At 37.9% G+C, this 18,877-nt stretch overlaps 1 protein-coding gene across 2 annotated transcripts in view; it reads left to right on the top strand.

Moving 5' to 3' along the window:
* The window catches only part of KPNA4 (karyopherin subunit alpha 4), a 65,626-nt gene extending 56,627 nt beyond the window's left edge, over positions 1-8,999 (top strand). The window contains exons 17-18 of one of the 2 annotated variants that reach the window (XM_038583766.1): positions 2,512-2,630; positions 5,810-8,999. In XM_038583766.1, the coding sequence (XP_038439694.1) occupies positions 2,512-2,610 (99 nt within the window). In that variant the 3' untranslated portion in view covers positions 2,611-2,630; positions 5,810-8,999. Of the gene's footprint in view, positions 1-2,511; positions 4,508-5,809 lie in introns of those variants that run through there. The other variant, XM_038583765.1, reaches the window with a different exon arrangement.
* Positions 9,000-18,877: the final 9,878 nt, after the last annotated feature.

Raw genomic sequence — 18,877 nt, 5'->3', positions numbered from 1 at the left:
TTAAAGTTTTCTTAGTTTTTTGTATAAACATAAGTCTAGAAATAATATAAGCTAGGACATACATTTTTAGAATGGGATTAAAATAATGTCACTTTCAGAAACATAAATATTGTAAAATTTAATTTTTTGTTTTTTTTTAAGATTTTATTATTCATGAGAGATACACAAAGAAAGGCACAGACTAGACTAGAAAGGCAGAGGGAGAAGCAGGCTCCTTGCAGGAAGCCCGATGTGGGACTTGATCCCGGGACCGGGGTCACACCCTGAGCCAAAAGCAGACACTCAACCACTGAGCCACCCAGGCATCCCATATTGTAATATTTTAAAGTCCCTAGGATGTTAAGTAGTAGTATTAGTTTTAAGGGCAAAAAATACAAGGATTTTTTTTGTTTTTTACAAACTTTTTGCCATTAAAGGTTAAAAATAGAATGAGGTGTTTTTTATTTTTTAGGAATGCTGAAAAGTTTACTTGTAAAGTATCATTTTTTTAAATCTTATAAATGGAAGTTTTTACCCTTTGAATACCTTCCACTTTCCTCTGCCTCCACCCTCTACCTATGGTAACCATCAGTTTGATCTTTCCTATGAGCTTATTTTTTGGGTTTTTTAAGATTCCACATACAAGTTAGATCAGACATTATTTGTCTTTCTCTGACTTATTCATCTTAAGCATTAAACCCCCTCACTGTTTATACATGTTGTTACAAATCGCAGGGCGGTTTCCTTTAAGTCTTTATAATATTATCCTGTGTGTGTATACCACATTTTCTTTATCCATTCATCTGTTAGTGGACATTTAGGCTATTTCCATGCTTTGGGTATTGTAAATTATACTGCTGTGAACATAGGGGTGGAGATGTCTTTTCGAGTTAGTGTTTTCATTTCCTTTGAAATATATTCCTAAAAGTGGAGAATCCCTGCGTGGCTCAGCGGTTTAGCACCTGCCTTTACCCCAGGGCATGATCCTAGAGTCCCAGGATCAAGTCCCCCATCGGGCTGCCTGCATGGAGCCTGTTTCTCCCTCTGCCTATGTCTCTGCCTCTCTCTCTCTCTCTCTCTATCTCTCATGAATAAGTGAATAAAATCTTTAAATATGTATATATATATATATATTCCTAAATGTGGAATTGCTGAATAATCATATGGTAGTTCTATTTGTAATTTTTTTGAGGTTTCCTCCATATTATTTTCTAAAGTGGCTGTACTAATTTACATACCCGCTAACAATGCACATGATTTCCCTTTTCTCTTTGTCCACACTAGCATGTGTTAACTCTTATCTTTTTAATGATGGCAATTTTAACAGAGATGAGGTAATACCTCATTGTGGTTTTAATTTGCATTGCCCTAATTACTGGTGGTGGTGAGTGTTTTTTTATTTACCTAATCACCTTTCATATATCTTTTGGAGAAATGTCTGTTCAGGTCTTTTGCCCATTTTTTTAATTGGGTTGGGTTTTTTGTTGTTTTGTTTGTTTTGGTATTGAGTTATGATAAGGATTTTTTTTTTTGACACTTGACAAGTCAGGCTTTATTTTCACTAGGTGTCTTTATAGTTCTCAAATTTTATATTGTTAATAGCATAACATTTATAAACAAAACAGTGCTACTAGTATATTCTATAATAAATCCTTTCTGATAATAGGTCTCCATATTTGAAGATACTGTCACTGTTATTTTTAGTAGGTGACCAAAAATAAATTTGAAGATACATAATATGGAAAAAATAAATGGTCAAGAAAGATAAGTTACTAATTAATGTAAGGTGTAACATACAAAAATATCTTCATGTTGTCAGTATATGGTAGTTGAAATTAAAGTATTAACTTATTTTTAGTATTGTTTCTTGGGAAAAGTAAATCTAAAAGCAGTTATTCCTTAGAAAATTATAGATACAGCCAGCCACCAGTGGATTTTTTGCTGATTCTCAACTTTACAAAAAATAATTGATACACACCCTAAACTTTTCCACATTATCAAAAAAGATTGGCATAAACTATACTGTAGGTCAGTGATTTTTGTGGTATTTCAAAAAAGAACCTTTAAGGTATATAGAATATTATTTATTCATTATAGCACAGCTATTATTTTACTGTTTTAAGCCCAAATGTCATTTGTCTCCAATTGCTACTAAAAACATAACTAAAGATTACAATTACTCTCCAGAAATGACAGCATTAAGTTTTTTAATGTCATCAACTTTTATCTATTTGCCCAGGTAAGAGGGAAATTATAATGCGTATCCTCTCAGTGTGAGATGTAGGACCATCTCCAATTTATTACTTGTATTTCACTCTTTTGGAAGATACCTTTCATGCATATTCTCAAGTTCCCTCTCATTTCAAGTGTTCTTTAAGACAAAGCCTTTACAAAAGGTTTCAGCTTTCTAAAGAGATGGTAGGACAATTGGCTCTCATTTCTTTTGTACTTTTTTTTTTGAAATAATATTTCTATAGTGTTATTTATGTAACCTTTAAAACTAATTATTACTTACTTTTTATTTTTTCTTAGATTGATGAAGATCCTAGCCTTGTTCCAGAGGCAATACAAGGTGGAACATTTGGTTTCAATTCATCTGCCAACGTACCAACAGAAGGGTTCCAGTTTTAGAAAGATGTTGTGGAAGTTAGGTACAATGCAGCACTGAGATATATATATATATATACATATATATAAAAAGGTTTGATCCATCAAGCTTGGCTCATGGGATCTGCTGCTGCATTAAATCGGGAAAGAAAATGTGAAGATTTCATTTGGAATCACAGAAAATGCCCAAATGAGGTCAAGATGGCGAGTGGGTGCGAGTGAGAATGAGTGGCAAAATGTAACGAAAACTTTACATGAATGCTTATTTAGGTTGTTCAAAGTAAAAAGGGCTACAGGTCACAGATCTTCAGTGCCTGAGAAGGAACATTGACTTACTCTGTATCAATTGAGGGGAAAGTGCAGTACTGTCATCTTCAAGCCTTGTAAGCATAAAAGAGGATATGATGCCCATATAAGTCAAAGGAAAACGAGCCCAGGCCTTGCTATGAAGCAATGTGTGAGTGGACAAATGTTGAATGAATGTCTGGCTCAGTGATAGGGAGTCAGGTTCATCTTTCAAATCTAGGGCTCTTCACTCATGAAGCAGACTCCTAGTCCTGGAGTGACTGTGTACGAGAGTATGGTTGTGGTGCTGTATGTGAACGCATGCAAGCTTGATTCGCCTTCAGGGGGCTGATAACAAACCTAGTAAATCATCAAAGTGAGATCTTAAGTGTTAATGTACACTGGACATGAAAACAAAGACCGGTTTAGCAGCAGACATTGGTTTACTCTGCAGCCTGTGTTTTCTATTCCCCCTCTTCCCTCTACCCAACCCCCTCCTTTTTTTTTTTTTTTTTCTTTTTAGTTTTTATTTACTTTACCTAGTATGGCTTTTTAGTTGCTTCTCAAGTCAGAAAACTTTTCAGGAAGGTTTCCCTGTGCATTTGCACCAGATGAATGTTTGATGCTATGAAAAGCTTTCCATATCATCAAAACTAATTTGTGTAGATTTTTGCATGAAAAAAATCATAAATTTCCCTCAAAATAGACTGTGTTGCAGTACACAAGTTGCCATAATAGTATAAAACAGTAAAATGTGCTTTAAAAAGCCATCCTTTTCATTTTCAGAGATAACATAAAGATCTTTGCATGAGGTAAATCTACAGCATAGTTCATTTTTAGATTTTGTTGAGTCCTGTAAAGAAGAAGAAGAAAAAAGTTTCAGTTGTGGTAGAATAATACCGTGCTGTGTTTAAATGTTACTTGTTTTCAAACTTTGTTTTCTATGAAAATGATATGGAAACTTCTAAAATGGAATTTGGTGCATATGTACTGCTGAATAAAGACCGATGAAGAGGTTTGAGTAGATGTACAAATCAAGTAATGGTTTGAACACCTTTAATAATATGCCTAATCTGTTCAATTGTTTTAGAATCTTTTTATCTTAGATGTAGGCAGCCATGAACAATCTATTTTGAGCCACTTTAGGGAGAAAACTTTGTATTTTTAAAACTTGCATAAAAGTTATGCAAGTGGTTTTTATAAATTGGAATAATACCTCAGTTTTGAGGTTATGCACACTAAATTAAATGTGACATAAATTAATTTGTACAAAAAGAACTCTTTATAAGGTGGCTCATTGTAGGAAATCCTGTGCCTTCCCCTTTGAGCACAAGTGTTGCATGAACAACAGTTTGCTATAAGAAACATACCAGATTAGCCACCATTAGCATCTATATCTACTTTGTGTTTAAAAATCAACTGGTAATTCTGAAACACTGTAGAATGGATAAAAATTATTTTGTGATCATAACTCTTTGTTGAACTAGAGTATTTTTGCAGCATTCCTTGTCATCAGAAACATGGTTAAAGTTTAAAACTAGAAGCAGCAGAAAACTAGCTTGTAAAATTTATCCAAGTAGAATGCAGGCTAGGCTGTCTTGGGGAAATAAACATTAAAACTTAAAGCAATGTTTTACATGGGGTGTGTGTGTGTGCTGTTTGGATTTTAATATATATATATTAATGTATATTAATATATATATAAATGTAAAGTTGAGTATGACCCAATGGCTTATTTTAGATTGTCCTTGAGCTTTTTGATCTAGAACCAGTATAATAAGAAATTTAAGTTCTGTACTTGCAGTATACACATATTATTATTCTAACCCACTGGATCTGTTCAGGTGACACTATCTTTGTTTCTGCTTTCTCCCTGTCCAGCCCAAGATTTTGACCTTCCTTTGTTCTTCCAGCTATATGGACTGAGAGAGACTACTTAAACTATATTTTACATATTACTGTAACTTGAGCAAATGGCAGATTACATACAAAGCTTGTTTTTTTACAGAAGGTTTAAATTAACAGAAGTTGAACATGACAGTATTTTGTATGATCCATGTTTCTTAGTAAATAGATCTGGCTCAAAGTAAGCCAGTAAGGTTATAATAGGCTAAATGATTTCATAAAATAGTTAACCCTATAATACATCCTAGTTGTGGATGATAACATCTGTGAATACAAGGGCTACCTGATGGTCTTAAATATTTCATTTCTACCTATGGTCTCATACAAGACATTGATTTTGTAATAGAATTCTTGGAGGGATTTTTCATTTTCTGAAATTGTTTCAGCATAGTTAACAGTTCACCCCAATTAATGGATTTAAACATAATCAAGAAACTTGATTCATTTTTAACATAGAGCATTATTTGTGAGGAGGGGAAAAATGGAATAGTAAGCCTTTAATAAGCTTAATGTTCTTGACTTTTCATGCCTTAAACTGCTTTTTTTGGAGCACTGAGCCCTTCTCAAGTTGTATAAAAATAAGAATGTTCTATTACAAATGTGTGAGTAGCCCTTGTCTAAAATACATCTTTAAAGATATTTTTTCCTTCCTATTTTGTGTCATGATGGAATTAGTACTTTCCACATTACTCTGAACCAAAACCAGAACATTGCTATAATTAAAACTATAGACTAATCATGAAAAATACACCTGGAAGATTTTTTAACTTTTAGTTTAGGCTTACCTGGTAACTGCATTTCATAGGGTTTTTTTGTTTCTTTAAAGGTATCATTGCATTGTTAAATGATGGGCTTTATTGTAACATTAATATAATTTATGGATCACCCTATTTGGATTCTCCATTGCCTCAGTTCCCTTGAGAAAAAAAAGAGATTAAGCTTTGTATTTTAAGAAGTGATATATATTCTGTTGCTATATAACAAAGTACCACAAACTTATGGCTTAAACCAACATATATTTATTATTTCACAGTTTCCACAGGCCAGGAGCCCAGGTACAGCTTAGCTAGATCCAGTGCTCAAGACCTCACAAGGCTGCAGTCAAGGTTTCAGCCAGAGCCACAACCTCAGAAGCTCGGGGTCCTCTTCCATGCTCATATGCAGAATCCGTTTCTTGGCAGCTGTAGAACTCAAGGCAGCTTGCTGCTTCAAGGCCTGCAGGAGAATCTGATTTCGGAGAAGGCCCTAAACCCTTTTTTTTTGAGGGTTCACCTGATTAAGTCAGGCTCACCCAGGATAATACCCTCTTGATGATCTCAAAGCCAAACTGCTTAGTACTTTAATTACACCTGCAAAATCCCTTCCTCTTTGTCCTATACTGTAACCTGTAATATCTATCATATTCACAGATCCTGCCCACACTTGAGGGAAGGGGATTATAAAGGGCACATGTATCAGGGATTCTTGGGATCCATCTTAAGAGTTCTGTCTAGCAGAAAGGAGTACCAATCTTTAGACCCTAGAGCAATTTAGAAGTGATCCCCTAATATATTGCATGTTTGCTTTTGGACTATTAGAATTTAATGAAAGCTCTGGACCATCTTCCTCCCAAAATGCATGAACATAACCGCTTTAGAGAATCATAGGAATCCATGAATTTCAGAATGTAAATAGTCCATTTTAACCCTCCCCTTTAAATGATTTCCCAAGAGGCGACTTGTCCAGGGTCACACAGCTACTAAGGGTAGACCCAGATCTCAATTCCCATACCACTGGAAGCTACGCTTCAACTATTGTTCTAGAACAGTCCATTTAAATTCATGAATCAATGTATAAAGTGTTGATACAGCTTTTTCTAACTATATTTTGAGGAATGGCTAACACTTTGTAGAAGTTTGCCTGAGTTTTCTAGTTTTCTTTTTGAGTTTTCAAAGTCGAATTAAGATGGTAAGCTATAAACAGGCCAGTTTAGCTTCAATCAGAGTCAGTTACCAGTTGTTGATTTCTGAGGCTTGATGAATTATTTACCTCAAGTATAAAGTTCAGTTAGAATTCTAAGTATAAAGGTTCCATTGTGGACTATTTTGAAGTTCAGGGTATCTAAATGTTTGCACCTTTTTACTTCTTGATTGTTTTATGCCTTAGCAAAACTCATTAAATGTCAGCCAGTAATTTACTATGACTAGGAAAGGAAAATTTACCCAGACGTTTTTTGTTCCAGTAGTCCCAAACTAGCAAATCCATGTGTAACAAACTTGATGTTTTGGACATTTGAAGGAGAAAATTACTTACTCTGTAATAAATCAGCACCTTGGTTTGCCTGGCTGGCTTAGTTGGTGGAGCATACGACTCTTGATCTTGGGGTCATGAGTTCAAGTCCCACATCAGGCATGGCTTAGAAATAAATAAATGACTTGTACTTTAAAAAAATAAAAAGTAAAAAAAAAGATAAGTTTATCTACAAACCTTTAAAAAATAAGCACACTAATAAAGTATTTTTTAAAAATAGAAGTACGGAAATAAAAGATCCCTTTAAACAAAATCAGGATGCACATTGACAGCCTTACAATAACCCAAGTTCCTAAATTAAAGGAAGATTTTTTAAATAAAGATTTGTCAAGTGTGTATCCCAGTGTGATCAGAAGCAACTGGACTGTGGTGTCAAATTGCATATTCAACTAGCACAGCAACAACATACAAGAAAGAAAGATACAGTATTTTTTCCCTGACTTGACCTAGCAATTCCATTAATTTTTAGTATTCCCGTTAAATTCAGGCCCCTAAAGTGACAAATTTGGTTCAGAATGTCCATGTTAAGTTGTACTGTTTATAAAAATGACAGCTGCTAAATTGTGAATAAGGGCAGCTGAAAGTGAAGAAAATTCCTGCCTTATGGGTTCTTTCCATTCTGCCACTTTTCATATTCTTGCCTCAGTGTCTGCCTCCTCGCCACAGATTTTGTATTTTGCAGCTCTAAATACACTGCTTACTCCTGGTTACTTAGCTTTTCCAGACCATCAGTTCTTCCAGTCCTATTCATGAAGGAATTTTTTAGTCTTTTCCACTTTAATTTTGCTTTTGTTACTCTGCAAAGGCGTAAGTCCTATTTTCCCTGTCCATGTTGTACTCGTGTTTTGTATGGCTGGTGGAGTCCTTGTTACTCTAACTGAGATTTCCTTCCTCATCTATTTTTTTACTCCAACAGTTTAAAATGCCTAATAACCAAAAGTATATTTAATGATCTACTGAAACCTATATCCTTGTTATGCTCTCAATCTCCAGTTATCTGCCTTCCTGATGATTCATTCAACGTCTGTCTTCTCCATTCCTGTTTTTTGAGCCTTGTGAGCCACCTCTACCCCATCCTTTATACACAGTTACCTTTTCAGTCTTTACACATGATCATCAATGATAAATATTCAAGTCTTGGATTCTGCTTAGGGTATTTTCTTGCCGAAAAAAAAAAAAAAAAACCCTCCCCATTTTGGCTCATAATTGTGGGGTTGGGAAGGAATCAACATAGGCCTATTTTCTCCTGCCATATTACTTTACTTGTTTTTTTACAAGTTGTCCCCTTGTTCAACTCATTAACATAAAGCTTAGCTTTTATGGGTATTTTCTACCTCCAACCAGTTACCTTTATACTTGGCACTGTACTCCCTCCATAAACAGTTAACATTCTGCCTCAAATCTATTAGCTCCCATTGCAGCCTTCAGGGTGTCCCACTTTTATAACTGGTGCATTGAAACTTTTTTCTTTTTCCTCCTTTGAGCCCATTTAGAGTGGTTATAGGATAGCTGTTTAAAGTACTTAAGTTTAGTGACCTCGTTCCAATCGGAGTTAACGAGTGCTCAGAGGTGCTAGAGAACTGAAAAGTCTGTTTTCCTGTTCTGTCCCCATGTTCCTCTTTTTGCAGTTCTGCCCAACTGCAAAGAGGCAGTAGATAGATAGCATCTGGTTTGTGTCGTGGTTCTCGATTCCACTGTTTGTACCTTGAATTTTCCAGATCTCTGTCTATTCAGGAAGCCAAATTTGTCCAGTACTGTCTACTACCCTTGCCATCCCCATAAACTTATTTTGTAATTGTCTTATACTTATGGTAATTTTCAGTCTGTGGAGTCTATCAGTTATTGCTCTTGTCCTATCTGCATTTCTCCATCTTTCCACTAGATTGTAAGCTTAAGGGTGAGTTCTGCATATAAACCAAGCTCTGTAAACCCCATGACATTGCCGTGAATTCTGTAAATGTTTGCAATAATGGTGCATCCTCTCTTGACAAACTGATTGTAGGGACTACTCTTTAAAAGTCACCTTCTGATTTGGAATTTAAAAATTTGCCTCATTGCACCTGAGATTTAGAATGCTTCCTATCAGAAAGAAAGATATTTCATCCCTTACCAGATGAGTGGTCATTTCTTCATTTTTGATGTTTTACCCGATATCAGATCTGGATATCTGACACATAAGATATTGAAATGGATCTTCGTGGGATTTTCAGATATCAATTTTAAATACTATGAAGCAGAGGCAACCTACTAATACTATTGATGAAATGTTTTTAAACATGCACTTTATTAACTTCAATAAGTTTTTACAAAGGAACTATCCAAATCATAAAGGTAAATGGCTGTTGTTTTAGTCTACCTGTAGTACAAAATTATTAGAATGTATTTTTGGTTACTGATGTTGCAGTGTTCATTGATTGGAAATAATTACATAATATTTCTTCTGCCTGAATAGCAATTATACAGATTTTAGTTGCTAGAAATAACTAGGAGCAAGCACAAGGAACTCCTTCAATTTTGTCTAATCCCTATCCAAACAATTCTGAAAATTACCATGGTGTTTACCCATTCTTTTCCTGCTATTGCAGAAAATTCAGTACAATTCAGTACTGAATTTAGACCTTGATCCATTTGGTAATCTGGTAATCAAATCCCAACTCTGCATCTTAATTCTTGTAAGACCTGATAAAGTTACTATATGTTCTTCTGTCTTTTCATCTGAAAAAAATGGAAAGTCATAATGCCTACCTCAGTGGGTTATTTTAAAACGTAAATAAGCTAATACATGTAAAACAGGAGCACCTGGGTGTCTCAGTCAGTTAAACTTCTGCCTTCAGCCTAGATCATGATCCCTGGACCCTGGGACTGATCCCCCGCTGGGCTCCCTGCTCAGGGGGAAGCCTGTTTCTCCCTCTCCCTCCGACCCTCCACCCTGCTTGTACTCTCACTCTCAAATGAATAAATAAGAAATCTTTAAGAAAAATTGATATAATACATTTTGAATATCCCAGGTAGATAATAAGCACTTAGAGCAGCTAGGGGAAATTTCATTTAGCTTTTACTGCAAATAAACATAGAAGCTTTATTCATCTTTACATTTGACAAATATAACCCACATTGGACTAAGCATTAAGTCAGGAGCTAGGGATACAAAGCCAATTAAAATGTAGCACATGCTCTCAGTTTATGAGGAGAGCCAGTCATAAACAAGGAAAAAAGCAGTAGGTATACATGTTACCTTTATTACACCCCACTGTCTGGGGACTGTATCAGAGCACTTGATGGAGCACACAAAAATTAGGTGTGTCTGAATTCATTTATCTGCAACTTCAGACTTCACCTGTTCAGACTTCATTTTTTTCAAACCCTCAACCCCTGCTTCCCCCTCATTCTTAATAGATGGCCTTTCCTATTTTGGTGGGGAGAGATGGCAAAGAAATATATGGGAGGAACTCCTTGGATCACTTCCAGGTAAGAAATCCACATACATGGACACCTGGGTGGCAGCTGAGCAGCCGACTTGTTTTGGTTCAGGTGGTGATCTCAGCGTCATGGGATCAAGCCCTATCTAAGGCTCTGCATTGGGTGTGGAGTCTCAGAATTCTCTCCTCTCCCTCTGACCCTCCCCCTGCTTACGTGTGCTCTCTCTCAAATAAATTGTTGCTTTTTTGATAAGTCTGCATATATAACTCATCCACTCCTTTCTGCTCTAAGATGTCTTTCCTCATAACCAGGGCAGTCCCATTGTCTTGAATTCTATTTCTTGCTACTTCTCGAATCTCACACTATGAATTAATGACTTTTTTCATCTTCGTATCCAACCGTTCTCCTTCCAAATGAGTCTTTCTATTAACATTTAAATATGTTGAATTATTTCCTATCTTAAAATGGCAGTACAGCACTCCCCTTCCAGCTACTAAACCATCCTCCCGGGATCCCTGGGTGGCGCAGCGGTTTGGCGCCTGCTTTTGGCCCAGGGCGCGATCCTGGAGACCCGGGATCGAATCCCACATCGGGCTCCCGGTGCATGGAGCCTGCTTCTCCCTCTGCCTGTGTCTCTGCCTCTCTCTCTCTCTCTGTGAGACTATCATAAATAAATAAAAATTTAAAAAAATAAAATAAAATAAACCATCCTCCCTTTACCATCAAAGCCGAAGTTCTCTTGAGAAGTTTGCTTGTGCCCTCATATTGCTCAAGTCTCATTCACTTAACCCATTACAATCTCATTTGCCCTCTCATTCTATAAAGCCCTTGAAAAATCACCAATACCTATAGTTCATTAAGTGGGCATTTTTTTTTCTCTTTATCTTGACTCAGAAACATTAGATACTTGACCGCTAGATTTTTCACAATACTTTGTTGTTTGTCCTCTTTGATCATTGCTACCTCCTCTCATGCTGCCCCAGGCCCTTAACCAGCATTGTCTCTTTTCTAGTACATCTTTTTTCCTGGTCATTAAATGCTTTAAGGGTTTAATTCTCGACCTAGATTCTACTTTCACCCTAAACCCCCTTTAATTTATACGGACACAGTGGTCACACTCAAACAATCATCTATGACATGTCCATTGATCCTCAATCTAGTGTCAACTTTCTCTGAAATCACCATTCTGCCTCCTAGTTCCCATTGCATATCCTTTCCTCCTTTGTTGAAGATTGACCATATAATTGTGAGTTCATTTTTGGGTTTTCTGTTCTGTTGATCTATGTGTCTATTTTTGTGTCAGTACCATACTGTTTTGATTACTACAGCTTTGTACTATAACTTGAAATCTGGAATTGTAATACCTCCAGTTTTGTTTTTCAAGATTGCTTTGGCCTTTCAGGGCCTTTATTGGTTCAATACAAATTTTAGGATTGTTTGTTCTAGTTCTGTAAGAAATCTTGGCATTTTGATAGAAATTGCACTAAATCTGTAGATTGCTTTGGGTAGTATAGACATTTTGCTTCCAGTCCATAAGCATGGAGTGTCTTTTCTTTTTCTTTAAGATTTTATTTACTTGACAGTACAAGCTAGGGGAGTGGCAGACAGAGGGAGAGGGAAAAGCAGGCTTCCCACTGAGCAGGGAGCCTGATGTGGGGCTTGATTCCAGGAACCTGGGATCAATGACCCCAGCCAAAGGCAGACACTTAACTGAGTCACACAAGTGCCCCATCTTTTCATATCTTTGCACCATCTTGAATTTTTTTCATCATTGTCTTACAGTTTTCAGAGTACAGGTCTTTCACGTCTTTGGTTAAGTTTTTTCCTAGATAGTGTATTATTTTTGGTGCAATTTTAAGCGATGTTCTCTTAATTTCACTTTCTGCTCCTTTATTATTAGTGTATAGGAATGCAACAAATTTCTGTACATTGATTTTTGTATCCTGCAACTTTACTGAATTCATTTTTCAGTTCTAGTAATTTGGGGATGGAATCTTTAGGATTTTTGTGTCTTTTACAAATAGTGAGTTTTACTTCTTTACTAATTTGGATGCTTCTTACATCTTTTTCTTGTCTGATTGCTGTGGCTAGGACTTCTAGTACTATGTTGAATAAACGTGAAAGTACATATCCTTGTCTTGTTCCTGAACTTAGGGGGGGAAGCTCTATTTTTCCCCATTGGGTATGCAGCTTGCTGTGGGTTTATCACATATGGCCTTTATTATGGTGAGTTATGTTCCCTTGAGACCTACTTTGTTGAAGGTTTTTATCATGAATGGATGTTGTACTTTGTCAAATGCTTTTTCTGCATGTATTGAAATGATCATATGTTTTTTCTCCTTTCCTTTATTGATGTGATGCATCATGCTGACTGCTTTGTGAATACTGAACCACTCTTGCAAAAAACAAAACCCTTGTATCCTGGGAATAAATCCTACTTGATCGTGATGAATGATTTTTCTAAATGTATTGTTGGATCAGTTTGTTAGTATTCTGTTGAAGATTTTTGCATCTGTGTTCATCAGAGGTACTCCCTGTAGTTCTCTTTTGGTGGTGTCATTGGTTTTGGTATCAGGATGATACTGGCCTCATAGAATAAATTTGGAAGTCTTCCTTTTTCTTCCATTTTTTGGAACAGTTTGAGAATAGGTATTAACTCTTCTTTAAATGTTTGGTAGAACTTGCCTGTGAAGCTGTCTGGTCCTAGACTTTTGTTTGTTGGTAGTTCTTTATTGATTCAATTTCACTGTCGGTAATTGGTCTGTTCACATTTTCTGTTTCTTCCTGCTTCAGTTTTGGTAGGCTATATATTTCTAGGAATTTATCCATTTCTTCTAGGTTGTCCAATTTTTTGGCATAAAATTTTCATATTATTCTTGTACAAGGTCCTTGCACCAGTTAGTGAAGGTGTGAATACAAAGGAAAAGTTCTTGAAGGAAATTAGAAATGCTATGCCAGGGAACACACAAATGATAAGAAAGCAAACGGCCTTATTGCTGATATGGAGAAAGTTTTAGTGGTCTTGATAGAAGATCAAACCAACCACAACTCCCTTAAGTCAAAGCCTAATCTGGAGCAGGATCCTAACTCCCTTCAGTTCTAAGAAGGCTGAGAGAGGTAAGGAAGCTGCAGAAGAAAAGTTTGTGCTAACAGGTAATGGCACATGAGTGTTAGGGAAAGAAGCATCTCCATAACATAAAGTGCAAGATGAAGCAGCAAGTTGTGATAGAGCCTGCAGCATATTATACAGAAAAGCTAGCCAAGTAATAAAAGTGGCTACCCTAAACAATAGCTTTTCAATAGATGAAATAGCCTTCCATTGAAAGAAGATGCCATCTAGACTTTTTATTGCTAGAGAGGAGAGAAGTCAGTGCCTGGCTTCAAAACTTCAAAGGACAGGCAGACTCTTGTTAGGAGCGAATGAAACATGACTTTAAGCTGATGCCAATGCATATTGGCCATTCTGAAAATCCTAGGGCCCTTAAGAAATATACTAAGTCTACTCTGCCTGTGTTCTCTAAGTGCAACAACAAAGCTTGGATGATAGTGCATCTGTTTATAACTTGGTTTATTGAATATTTTAAGTCCACTGTTGAGGCCTCCTGCTCAAGAGGAAAAAAGATTCCTATCAAAATACGACTGCCCATTGACAGAGCATCCAAGAGCTCTGATGGAGATGTACAATGATATTAATGTTGTTTTCATGCCTGTGAATACAATATCCATTCTGCAGCCCATGGATCAAGGAATAATTTCAAGGAATAACTTTTAAGTCTTATTTAAAAAATACAATTTGTAAGGCCGTAGTGGTGATTTTTCTGATGGATCTGGGCAAAGTAAACAAAACCTTCTGGAGAGGATTCACCATTCTAGATACCATTAAGACCATTAGTGATTTATGGAAAGAGGTCAAAATATCAACATTATCAGGAGTTTGGAAGAAGTTGAATCCAACCCTTATGAGTGACTTTGAGGAATTCAAGACTTCAGTGGAGAAAGTCACTGCAGATGTGGAAATAGCAAGAGAACTAGAATTAGAAGTGGAGCCTGAAGATGGGACTGAATGGATGAGGAGTTGCTTTTTATAGATGAACAAAGAAAGTGTTGGGGCGCCTGGGTGGCTCTGTCATTTAAGCATCTGACTCTTGGTTTCAGCTCAGGTTATGATCTCAGGGTCATGAGATCAAGCCTGGCATCAGGCTCCATACTCAGTGGGAAGCCTGCTTCTCCCTCTCCCTCTGTCTCTCTCTTCTCCCTATGCCACCCCCCTATGTGCTCACTTTCTCTCTTTCTCTCTCTCTCTCTCTCAAACTCTTTAGGGCTCCCTGCTCAGCAGGGAGCCTGCTTCTCCGTCTCCCTCTGCCTCTCCAGTCCTGTTCTCACTTGCACTCTCTAAAATAAAATCTTTAAAAAAAAAATAAATTTTAAAAAAATGTGCTTTCTTGAGCTGGAATCTACTTCTGGTGAAGACACTGTAGATTGTTGAAATCACAAGGGATTTAGAAAATTACATGAACTTAACTTGATAAAGCAGCAGTGGGGTTTGAGAGGTTTGACTCCCAATTTTGAAAGTTCTGCTGTGAGTAAAATGCAGTCAAACATCATAGCATGTCACAGAGAAATCATTTGTGAAAGGAAGAACTCAGTCAATGCAACAATCTTTAGTATTATTTTAAGAAATTGCCATAGCCAGTCCACCCTTCAGCAACCACCACCCTGAGCAGTCAACAGCATCAACATTGAGGCAAGAGCCTCCACCAGCAAAAACATTAGGATTAGCTAAAACTCAGATAATGGTTAGCATTTTTTAGCTGCAGAGCATTTTTAAATTAAGGTATGTACATTTTAGATACAATGCTATTGCACAGATAGAGGACAGAATAGTATAAACGTAACTTTTATATGCAGTGGGAAACCAAAAAACTCATTCAACTCTATTGAGTTGGTTTGGAACTAAACCTGTGGTATCTTCAAGGTATGCCTGTAATCGTTTTTACTCTAAAGATTTCCATCAGGGAGTGGTGGGAAGGAACCAGAACAAGCAACACATAATATGCTTTATTTAGGGAGAGGGATTTAGCGACTTTAAGTGGGAGAGGATCCTTTTCAACTTTTTATTTTTTTTTAATTTTTTTTTAATTTTTTTATTTCTTTTTTTTTATGATAGTCACAGAGAGAGAGAGAGAGGCAGAGACATAGGCAGAGGGAGAAGCAGGCTCCATGCACCGGGAGCCTGATGTGGGATTCGATCCCGGGTCTCCAGGATCGCGCCCTGGGCCAAAGGCAGGCTCCCCACCCAGGGATCCCTTTTTCAACTTTTTAAATACATAACTGTCAACTTTGTTGAACATGGATTTCAGGAAGGTAGGAATAGAGCCAGGAAGGCTAATTGGGAAGCTTTTAGAGCAACTGAGCATGAGATAAGGAGGTCCTGAATAGGGCAGTGCGTGGTAGAACTAGAAAAGAGGGAATAGCCTAAAGTATTTCGAGGCATATCTATTAACAGTTGTCTCTTAGCTCCAAATCCACCCTTCTTTGCACGACTTTGCTGGAGGTAGACCATGTAAACATTTTTCCATTACCAGCTGGCACACTGTTAGGCTTTGTCCATAGAGCGCACCGGAGTGACCTCACAAAACTATTGTGGGAGGAAGACAGTTCTGGATGCCATGTGTCCATTTTATTTACCAGTGGAGCCTAGTGACCTTCAGGAACCAGTTCCTGCTGTGCCCTCAGGCCGTGCCCTCTCCACACTGTCCCCAAGCAGCTCCGCCAGGCCCCTTCGGCAGCAGCGTGTGTGGATCCTACAGAAGATACGGGGGGGGGGGGGGGGGGGGCACCTGGGCCGCTCCGCAAGCGTCCGGCTCCTGATGTCGGCTCAGGTCGCGAGCTCAGGGTGGTGGGATCGAGCCCTGCGTCCGCCTGCACGCTGGGCTGGGCCTGAAGCCTGCTTAGGATTCCACACTCCCTCTGCCGCCCCCCCGCCCTCTCCAAGAAAAAATAAAAGATACGGCAAAAATATATTTACGGTCGAAATTTTATCCAAGGAGTAAACTCTATAAGAAGTCTGCCAGATGAAGGCGAAGAGGACTTGCTTATGTGGGAAATCCGTGTAAACCTCAAAATAAACAAGCTTTCGGGCAGCCCGGGCGGCTCAGCGGCTTAGCGCCGCCTTCGGCCCAGGCAGGGCGTGACCCTGGAGACCCGGGTCGAGTCCCGCGTCGGGCTCCCTGCCTGGAGCCTGCGTCTCCCTCCGCTTGTTGTCTGTGATGAATAAATAAATAAGCTCCCAAAATTCAATAAGAAAATAGCCCAATTTAAAACGAGAAAAAAATAAATGAGAAAAAAGTGCACAGACAGGTCATGAAAGATGATACACGCGGGGCAAACACAGGAAGAGACCCTCGACATCACCAACCCTGGGTACTGAGGGGGATGCGAAGCGCCTCCCCCTGCGCATGCGCACCCCACCCCCCGCGCGCATGCGCCCTCTCAAGAGCTGAGAAAATCTCCCAAGAATCTGAGAGGCGCCCGGGGTGGAGCGGCGGGCGCGGGAGCGAGGAGCCCGCGGGACCCCGGGATCGAGCCCCGAGCTGGAGGCGGACGTTCACCCCTCTGAGCCCCCCGGGCGCCCCTAAGTAAGATCTTGTTTTAAAAAGAGTAATACATTAAAAAATTAACGTAGAAAACCCCCTCCAATTCTTTTGAGTGAAAATGCAAAATGTGTATAGTATCCTATATCTATGTTAAAAAAAAAAAAATATATATATATATATATATATATATATAGCTACACGTTTGCTTCCATAAGCTTAATATGCTCTGGAATAATATTCACAAGAAACTACTCAAAATTGGATTCTCTGTGGAGAAGAGCCTAGTTTCTGAAGGACAGTGTTGGAGACAAGTTTTAGTTAAATGATATTTTAAGATCTATTTTTCGGACTTTTTTCCAGCCACGTGAATAGTATAAACAAACGTGTAGTTTTCACATAAAGTTTCACTCTCGCCTCCACAAGGTGGCAGGCCCAAGGCTGTGTGGAGGAAGGCAGTATTGGAATTCCTCTCAGAAAAAAAAAAAAAAAAAGAAAGAAAGAAAGAAAGAAAGAAAAGAAAAAAATTCCTCTCAGGACAAATTTTTCACTTAGCTTGAAATTTTCAAGGATCCAGTTGGAGACTGAAAATATAGGAAGTGCATTTTCATCCCAGGTCATGTATTTGGAGAGGTATGTGAATATTCTCCTAATTTTATAATCATAGTCTTATTTTGTTTTCTTTTTTGCTTTAAAGCACTATCAGCTTGTGGTTCAAAACAAAAACGCAGCACAAAAGTTATTTGTCGCAAGATACCAGTCTTCCTCTCTCCCCCACTCCCATTCCCCAAAACTACCTTTTATTGATACCAGGGTTGCCCCCCAACACTTTAAATAAGATGCATATGTGTCTACTTTTTATTTTATCAACGTTAAATAGCACATGCTACCCCTAATATGAAAGACAAAAACGTAGCTCACCAACACCTTCCCCTTTCATTTTTCTCATTCTCTTCCCAATTTTGATAAATTATTTTTGAATTCCTCTAATGGTTACCTTTATACTTTGTTCATTAAACCCCCCACCCATTCCTTATTCTGTAAGTTTACAACATTATCTCTTAAGCCCCTGGTATGTAAGATGAGAGTATTATCACTTCAACTCTTCTTTTCACCCCTGTGCCCCTCTTCCACCTCCCAACTTTTGTTAGATTTGCTTTAAAAAAATTTTTTTTGATTGAGATATAATTTGTATGCTATGAAGTCCATGCATTTGAAGTGTAGAATTCAATGGTTTTAATGCACAACAGAGTTGTACAGCCATCACCATAATCTAATTTCAGAACATGTCCATTACTCCAAAAAGAAGTCCTGTTCCCATCAGCAGCCACTTCTCATTTCCCCACAACTCCTCCAACCACGCACAACTACTTATCTGCTTTCTGTCTTTATAGATTTACCTCTCCTACGCACTTCAGATAAATGGAGTCATACAATATATGGTCTTTTTTTTTTAAGATTTTATTTATTTATTCATAGAGATGCAGAGAGAGAGTGAGAGGCAGAGACACAGGCTCCATGCAGAGAGCCCGACGTGGGACTCAATCCAGGGTCACCAGGATCATGCCCCGGGCTGCAGGCGGCGCTAAACCTCTGCGCCACCGGGGCTGCCCCAATATATGGTCTTTTGTGACTTTCTTACCTTAGCATAATGTTTTTGAGGGTCACCCATGTTTTAGCATGTATCAGTATCTCATTCCTTTTTATGATTGAACAATATCCCAATGTGTGGATATAGCTCATTTTATTGGTCTGTCTCAACTGATGGACATTTTGGTTGTTTCCACTCTTTTTTTTTT

Source organism: Canis lupus, chromosome 34 (assembly GCF_011100685.1).
Source record: "Canis lupus familiaris isolate Mischka breed German Shepherd chromosome 34, alternate assembly UU_Cfam_GSD_1.0, whole genome shotgun sequence".
Classification (NCBI taxonomy): Eukaryota; Metazoa; Chordata; class Mammalia; order Carnivora; family Canidae; genus Canis; species Canis lupus.
The sequence above is the reverse complement of the archived record's forward strand: the minus strand, read 5'-3'. Positions and strand labels throughout refer to the sequence as shown.